Source organism: Telmatherina bonti (genome assembly GCF_933228915.1).
Source record: "Telmatherina bonti genome assembly, chromosome: 3".
Taxonomy (NCBI): Eukaryota; Metazoa; Chordata; class Actinopteri; order Atheriniformes; family Telmatherinidae; genus Telmatherina; species Telmatherina bonti.
In genome coordinates, this window is record NC_136621.1 from 19423921 (window position 1) to 19432322 (window position 8402).

Consider the following 8402-nt stretch of genomic DNA (forward strand, 5'->3'; position numbering starts at 1 on the left):
GTGAGTGACTTTTAAAGACCTACTGAACACATCTGATCTATACTCATTATATACTTACACCGACAAGTTTTTTCCTTTGTTCACAGAATCGCCTGTCAAAAGAAAAATCAGTTTCACCTGAACACAGCAGTAAGCCAAAAGAGACTGCAGAAATTAGCAAAGACAATGTAAGCCTGTTTTTACCCTCTTGCACACTACAGGATTATAACAGTTTGATTTAAAAAATATATATTTTAAACGTTTCTTTCCGTCCATTTGCTCAGGAGAAGGAGTGGGAGAATAGTGAAGAAACGGATGAAGAGTGTTGGTACCCGAAGAACATGGAGGAACTGGTCACCGTAGATGAAGTGGGGGGAGAAGATGACTCCATTATTGAGCCAGACCTTCCTGAACTAGAGGAGTTTTCATCCTGCCATAAAGACTCCGGTGTGGAAGAAACAATCGTTGAGCACGTGTCGGCAGGATCGTCATCTTTGGAGGAGACATCTAATGAGAAATCTGAGCAGAAGTCTTGTGAGGATAAAGGAGGCCAGGTAGCAACATCTGGAAATGAGAAAACAGGGGATGGAGAGAATACAGCGAGTCCTGAAGACCAAAAAACAAATCCAGTGACTTCTGAGCTGACAGTCTCTGACCTCAGTGACTTCCCTAGTGAGGAGTTTAAGGCTGCTGTGGAGGAAACGTGCTTAGAAGACAGTAAAATGTGCAACAACAAGCCGCCAGAAGAAGCCATGGAAAATCACATTTCAGAGGAAAGTAAAACTCAAGAAGAAGAACCGGTCATGGAAACAAACCATACTGAAGTTCAACAGAAGGAAGTCATTTTGAAAAAAGGTACTTTTATAAATGTTTTAGAAATAAGTTTGCTAAAAGATGCTGGTTTTTCTTGTTCATTTGGTTTTTTCATTAACAATAGAATTGTTGTCATAGCTGTTACGGTTTACTTTTTTTTCCCCTGCACTTGTATTCGCCTATAGCCTCAAATTTCACACAGACCACATGAAACCACTGTGTTGCAGTTTACAAAGATGTTCTGGAGATTTTATTGTGTCACAACTTCGCTTTTTTTGATTCTTCTGTAGAAACGGAGGTTCCTTCCCCATCTGTGGAGCAGCAAAAAGCTGTCAGTGAACACAGCATCCCTTTGGGTAAGCATGAAGCTTTCTAAAGCTGCATCAAATTTCATTGGCTGGATTAAACGCAATGATGTGATTTTCCAGCCATTTGGGATGAAAGGTTTTCATAGTTTCCCCAATTTAATTTAATCTTTGGAACATATCACGTGTGAAAAGTCTAAGCTAAGACAGGGATGTTATTTGATATTTTGGTACATCAGAGTTTGGCTTTTGTTTCAGTAGTCCAGTTGTGTAGTTGTGTCTTCCAGCGTAATAATGTCCAACGCTGCAGAAAAATCTTGATATTACATTGAATGTCTACTTGCTCTCCATGACTGTAACCTTGTGACTGCAGGGTCACTGGGGTGAATCCAGTTCTGGGATCTTAGTGCGCTCATCGTACTCTCTGTTGCAAAGGTTATTTTATGCAAAGATGTAGAATATGTGTGAAAACAGGTCATAAACACTTTTTAAGTGTAAAAGTTAAAGGCTTGATGCTGTCTTCTCACTGCTAAAGCCTGAGCATTGTTGTAAACCATTATTAAATTGACAGACAACCTGTTGCATTAACGGTCTAATTGAGCGGAATGGCTGGGCCCCTTGCAGACCTATTTCTGTGAGTGGATTGTGAAATGCACCCAGGAGAGATGTTTATCATGGTCGGGGTTAGATGACACATCTGAGCACATGACTGGTTTTGGTCCTGCTATATGGAGGCTTGTGAAAGTCTCAGTGCAGTGCAGGGACAAAAGACAACAGCACAGACTGTGTGTTTTTGTGTGTCCACAACAAACTGGGTCACTGAGAGCATGTCTTAAACATGCAACATGGAAATACTGTTTGTTCCTGTCAGTTTGCTGATGTTTTATTGTTTTATTAATAAATGGTAAAGATCCACATTACATTATGCCTTTTAAGCAAATCTAGATTTGATAAAGTCCTAAGAAAGAATGTTTCTACATCCAGTTTGACAAACTGACACAGTGCTTTCTAATGATAAGTCGCAGTCACTCTCGCTATGTGCAGTGATTTATTCTCAACACTGATCAGCTATGATGAAGGATGAAAGGTCCTGTGTTTCCCCCAAGGACAACTGGAAATGCTGTCAGCCATGTGTATGTTGTTCAGTCCACTTTGATGCCATAGTGTAAAAATTTTATCCCATTCTTTGTTAAAAAAAAAAAAAAAAAAAAAAAAAAAAAAAAATTAAATAAAAATCCACATATTCATTTGTCTACAAATTAATTTGTTCTTTACTCCCATAATCCTGTTTGTCACAGTTTGTGGGTTGGCACATCTTCCCACAAGTGGTTTGAAGTTCGTCCTCTCTGTACTTAAGTCTAGTTGTTCATAATTGACATCTATCACATATATTCAAATGACAAAATAAATAACAAATAAATGAAGCATAAACAAAAAATATGAAATACTGCATTGTATCTGTTGATAAAGGGTAACAAAGGTAAACAGAGATTCCTGTTTGATAATTGTACAGGTTTCTGGTTTTATCATGGATCTAGTCAATTAGGATAGGTAATGGAGGTGTAATAAATTATTAAATGTGTGGTCAAACAGTGTCAGAAAGATAAACATTTGAGATCCTTCTCAAGCTAAGTTGTGCAAAAATTCCCGAGAAAGGAAAAAGTTTAATGTTTCAGTTTGCTGCAATACAAGTAAAGTTTTCTGGAAGCCATACACCCACAGACCCAACAATCCCAATAGACTAGCAGCTGAATTACCATTACCAACATATTTCACAAACATAAACATTTTATAAGTACAGGAAAAATCTTTTTATTATTGCCTCTGCCAACATAAAAAAGGTGTTTGTCTGTCTGTCAGCAACTTTATGCAAAAACTACCTGACAGATTTTATGATTTTTTTGTTCTTTTTTGGAAAATGGGTCCCAGTCTAAGTTACATTTCATTACATTTTGGGAATTATCTGGATCATCATCCGATCCAGAAATCCAGAAAGCACCGATGTTATCAGCAACAAAGTCATATCAAAGTTACTAGATTAGGAAAAACTGATGTCATACTTAGATAAATTATATCGACGGCTGTTATATAGATACACTGACAGACTTTCAAATCCCAATACACATGCACATCTATGGTTGTACTCTAAAATCTTGATTAAAAAAATAACAATTTTAAAAGAAATGTGAAAAAGATATAAAATCTCAAAGAAATGATGATGATAATCACAATTGTAATAACAATAAAATGAGCACAATCACCTTCATGGCAATTAATAGCTGCATGATTCAGAATCATATTAAGTGTCTTTATTAACTTTATTTGATTATTTGAGACAAAATTCTTATTTTTGCATTCACTGTCAAACAGGAGTGGAGTTTATCGTGCCAAGGACGGGTTTCTACTGTAAACTCTGCGGACTCTTTTACACCAGTGAAGAAACTGCAAAGGCCACTCATTGCCGCAGCACTGTTCACTACAGAAACCTCCAGGTACACACCACAATGCAACACAGGAGCTTCACTGTACACATCTCTGCCTTTTATTCTATGTACATAATTACATGAGTATGACTGGGGGTAAATGCTGTACGCTGAGAGGTATTTCACACTGGTGGGATAAATCATGCTTATTATTATTATTGAATTTACATGTTCTTTATGCAAATTTAATTACAATAATATATAAATAAAACAAAAAAAGAGGTTATGTATAGATTCAGTGTTTCCAGAGGGATGGAAATGAGTTAGGCTACAACACATTAGTGTGGGGATTGCACCCTTGCAAGACGTTTTTTCAACATGCCTGCCAAGGTCAATGAGACTGCTGTAGTTTAGTGTGCCTTACACTAGAACCTACTAGATAGCCTTATTTTCTCAATCTACCCTACACTTTACAGAGTAATTTGCGGTGTGGGGCTGACTTAGTTATATGAACAACCTCCAGTTCCTTTTCAGTTGGTACACTCAACACGCCCCAAGATGCGCATGCAGGTAAATCAAGATAGAACAGCAATGATGACACCCTGAGATTCATCGTATTGCTAAAAGGACTGCTTTGGTGATGTCATGTCTAAACAGTAAAACATGAAAAACGTATTCAGGGACCTTTGAAGAGAGGGGCTGTACCCCTAGTCGAAACAAACAAACAGCTTGTCTGACCTGTGCCATTCCCTTGTCCGGTTGATATAAATGGACTGGACATAGTGCGTTCATGTGCCACTGCTGAGCTGATGCAAAGGTAAGAGGTGAGAATGCCAACACCTCAAAAGACTATTATAATACATATCAGGAACTTTGGGGATATATTATAATAAAGCATCAGCTTAAAGCCATTTGGCCCAAACTGGATGCATTAATGATGAACTGAAAAGTGCATGAATGTTCTCAACATGCTCCAGCTCCCTCGCAACCCTTGATTAGATAAAGCGGTTTGGATAACTAATGAATGAATAGATAAACAAACTATATACATATATAAAAAAAAAAAAAAACTAAAGTTTTTTATAGAAACAAATTTTTCAACCTATAAAAATAACAGGAAAATAAACCGACAGCTAAAATCTGCTCAGCATAAAGTGTATGAACAGACGTATAAGACATATACAGAATATAATAGCACATCTTAACATGGACACACATTCACATGAACACCCACAGTGCATATAAAGTGTATAAAGTTTCTTGTTGTTGGCCAGTCAGCACCAAGCCTTCTTGCATTTCTTTCGTCCTCAGCAGCACAGCTGAAGCAAACCAGAGAAGCATGATTTGTTCACATATGACGGATTTACATTCCAAGAGGAAAAAAAGTGTTTTGAACACTTGTGCTATCCATCAAAGCCTTGTGTGTGTGTGAGAGAGAGAGGAAGATTTCAGGTCTTTTAAGTTGACTTTATATTAGTTTTATCACTATTGTCCACAGAGTAGAATTCCCTTTTACTGATCTGAAATATTGAGGTAGTTTGTAATGAGACATTTTGGGAGCATGTCATTCATATCCAGGCCAGCTGTTAATACTGATATATACTGAATGTGACCCTAGTGTTGTATTAGAACATAGCCCTGACAATGTTAGGTTGAAACAGTGTTACCTTCAGCATGGTGGTAGTGGAATAGAATAATCAGGTGTTTTGGGGGTTTTTTTGGGTGGGGGGATGCAGTGCTTATGTTGGGCTAATATGTTCTAAATGTTTATCTGTAAAACCCAAAGCTAGAGAGTCAACCCATTGAAAAGCCTACACTGCACTGATTGGTCAGCTCCTACAATCTGATCAGGCCCGTCCCATCATTCTACTTTGGATCTACTGAAATGAAACTTTTTGTCCATGATTGCTATACATCATTTTATCAACATGTTAAATAGCTTTTGAGGAACTTTTGAGGACTTTTTTTTTTATTAATACTCTTGAGATTACTCTAACTTTTTCCATCTGTTACCACCAGCAATCTTCTATAAAAAGCTTATTATGTGCTTCTCACTGAGGTGGGATTCCCATCAGTAGGTGATATACTGGTGCAAGTCTGATGTAATGAGTCTTTACAGTCTAACAGATGTCAAAAGCTTTGTTGGACCCACTTTGTTGTCAAATCCTTCTTTAATGTCTGCATTCTGTATATGAAATATACAATAGATTGTGAAACTGACTCTTTTTCTTCCAACAGAAATATTTGTCCCAGCTGGCAGAAGACAGTCTGTCAGACACACTCGCTGAACCCTTGGCTACACAGTGACAAGAGATTAACCTTTTCACCTCCAGCGCGGCAAACAGCAGTGGGAGGATTTGTGTTTGCGTGTAGTTTGTGTAAAGCTACAGACAACTACATCATAGATGACATGGCACGAAGAAGCTTGAATTTGTGAACTGTGTATAGATGGACGGGGGTTACAATGAGTCCTAAATATTTTCATTTTAATTTTTTACATACTTGAAGTGAAATGTATAGTGAGGCCAGAATATTTAAATGAAGTTTTTTTTTTATGTATTATTTTTCTTACAGATTTACTTTAAGATTAATTAAATAATTAATTTAATTTTGGGTGCATTTGCAATTATGACTTTTGAAGTTTGGCCTTATGTTGGCCCATTTGCTAGCTTTTATTTAAAATTTTATGCATACTGTTCAAACTCCCCACCTCCCAACTAAAAAAACAACAACAAACAAAAAGAAAAGAAACACTTATACAACTACAAAATATCTTGAGTATGTTTTATCACAGGGGTGACCAGCTCCAGTCCTCGAGGGCCACAGCCCTGCAGGTTTTTGACAAGTTCCTACTCTAACACACCTGACTCAAGTTGATGAGTCATTGTGCAGACCTCCTCAGGCTGTTGGATCCATTTAAGTTGAGTCAGGTGTGTTGAGGCAGAGACACATTGAAAAATTGCAGGAAAGCGGCTCTAAAGGACTGACTTTGGACATCCACGTTATTACAGTGCATGCAAAACAAATGGAAAGTAAAAAGCATAATATTTGGTAATGTTTGCTTTCTAAAAACTGTGCAAATGTTGTCAATTCCTAAGTTTGTTTGCATTTTGTCACAGCCCAAAATTTCTCAGGATCAAGGTTTTTTTTTTTCTCAGTTAAAATGAAAAAGAAAACTGAGGCAGATTCTCAGGTCTGTTGTTCTTGTTGAAATAATTTTATTGTGTAAATTATTACTTATAAATTATTTGTATCTATGTCTTCCAGGCACCATCTGCTTTACTGTCATCCTCTCCATGACTTTTCAGCGCAGTGTCTGTCAAATAAAGCCATAAATCATTATTATTAATGCTGAAACTATGCAAAAGTCACTGTTTCTGTTAGACTGAATTTAAGAGACAATGGCGTTATATGTTAAATTATATGTACCTTAAATACCTTAAACACCAAGGCCTTTAACTGGACCACTTGTTCGTCAGGTGAACGTGAAGAGTTTCATGTTACAGTAACCACACTGTTTTATATACTGTGAATATTGATCATGTGACATCAGTAATAGTGTTGTTTTCAGGGATGAAGTTTTCATATGATTTTTCTGATGCAGAAAAATTAAATAAATGTTGAAGTTGAGTCAAAATACCTGTCTCCATTTGTAGAAAACAGAATTACTTGATTCAGCTTTTATTCTTTTTATTTAAAGTATATAATTTGTAATATCAGTATGGTATGAGGAAAGAAAATACCCAGTCCTCATATTTTAACGTAGTTGAACTGTACCAGGATCGTTGTAAAAGAGCTCCTCCAAGTGGTGAGGCAAATACATCTGCATACAGCCTCAAGCATTTGCAGCACCATCTACAAATATCATGTTCCAAACACCTTTTGCAGTCATTTACTCACACATCATCAAAGTCACACATGCTTATAAGGAATATGCGAAGTACTCCACTCATCCAATCAAAGGATATGCCTTGAGTATTCATCAATATATTTTTTTCTTGTGGTTTATTGCAGATTTCTTTTCTTGAAGGTGAGTGGTGGGGGGGAAAGCTGTGTTTTTACCGTCTATTCTGTCTATAGATACTGGCACTATCCAGTGTTTTTTCATACTTTTTTGTTTAGCTTACTGATGACGTAGATTCCTATCTTCCTTGTTCATATTTTCTCCGAGATAACTTGTAAAAGTAACAGTGGTATGTAGTTGGATATCCAATAAAGCTCTACTTTATAGCTACATACATAAAATTTGACAGGTTTTCAATCTGTTACTGATCTTCCTGTAATCTTTTCCATCTATGCACAATAGTCTAATCAGATTTTTATGTTCCTGTGGCAACTCTCACCCACATTGTTCATTATTTCTGCATGATATCAATGATGCAGATATCATATCTGCATCATTGGTATCATGCAGATCCTTCATATGTGAGATATGCTGACACAGCTCACATGGTAAAAACTGAAAAGGCTCTGGTATTCTTGGTTAACTTAAAATTTTAGCAGAATGAAATTACAGGTATGCTCAGATTATTTGGAATGACTTAATCTTAACTTTAATGCAAGCATTCACAAATATATTCTTCCTGTTAATGTTATATTTCTACTTTCTTTTGGAAATGTAGTTCGGATAAAGTCTTTATAAAATTTTTATTTTTCTATTTTTATAAGAGGAAATGTAGCTGGTCAAAATAGAAATTTTTGCAAAGATAAGATGACGGATTGTCTTAAAATGTTTATTTAAACTTCAGACATGATAAAATATATTTAAGAATTCCCTTTTTTGTAAACCTAAAATCTGTATCTCTTAATAATTAATTGATCAATTCTCATGTTAGAAGTCTGCCTAACCTTAACAGCAGTAACAACATTGTTCAGGAGTTGT

At 36.3% G+C, this 8402-nt stretch overlaps 1 protein-coding gene across 4 annotated transcripts in view; it reads left to right on the plus strand.

Annotated features, from left to right (window-relative positions):
• The window catches only part of rbm20 (RNA binding motif protein 20), a 56859-nt gene extending 49757 nt beyond the window's left edge, over positions 1–7102 (plus strand). For 3 of the 4 annotated variants that reach the window (XM_079264313.1, XM_079264315.1, XM_079264316.1), the window contains exons 10-13: positions 87–167; positions 264–834; positions 1083–1148; positions 3468–4147. In XM_079264313.1, the coding sequence (XP_079120439.1) occupies positions 87–167; positions 264–834; positions 1083–1148; positions 3468–3664 (915 nt within the window). In that variant the 3' untranslated portion in view covers positions 3665–4147. Of the gene's footprint in view, positions 1–86; positions 168–263; positions 835–1082; positions 1149–3467; positions 4148–5758 lie in introns of those variants that run through there. The other variant, XM_079264314.1, reaches the window with a different exon arrangement.
• The last annotated feature ends 1300 nt before the right edge of the window (positions 7103–8402 follow it).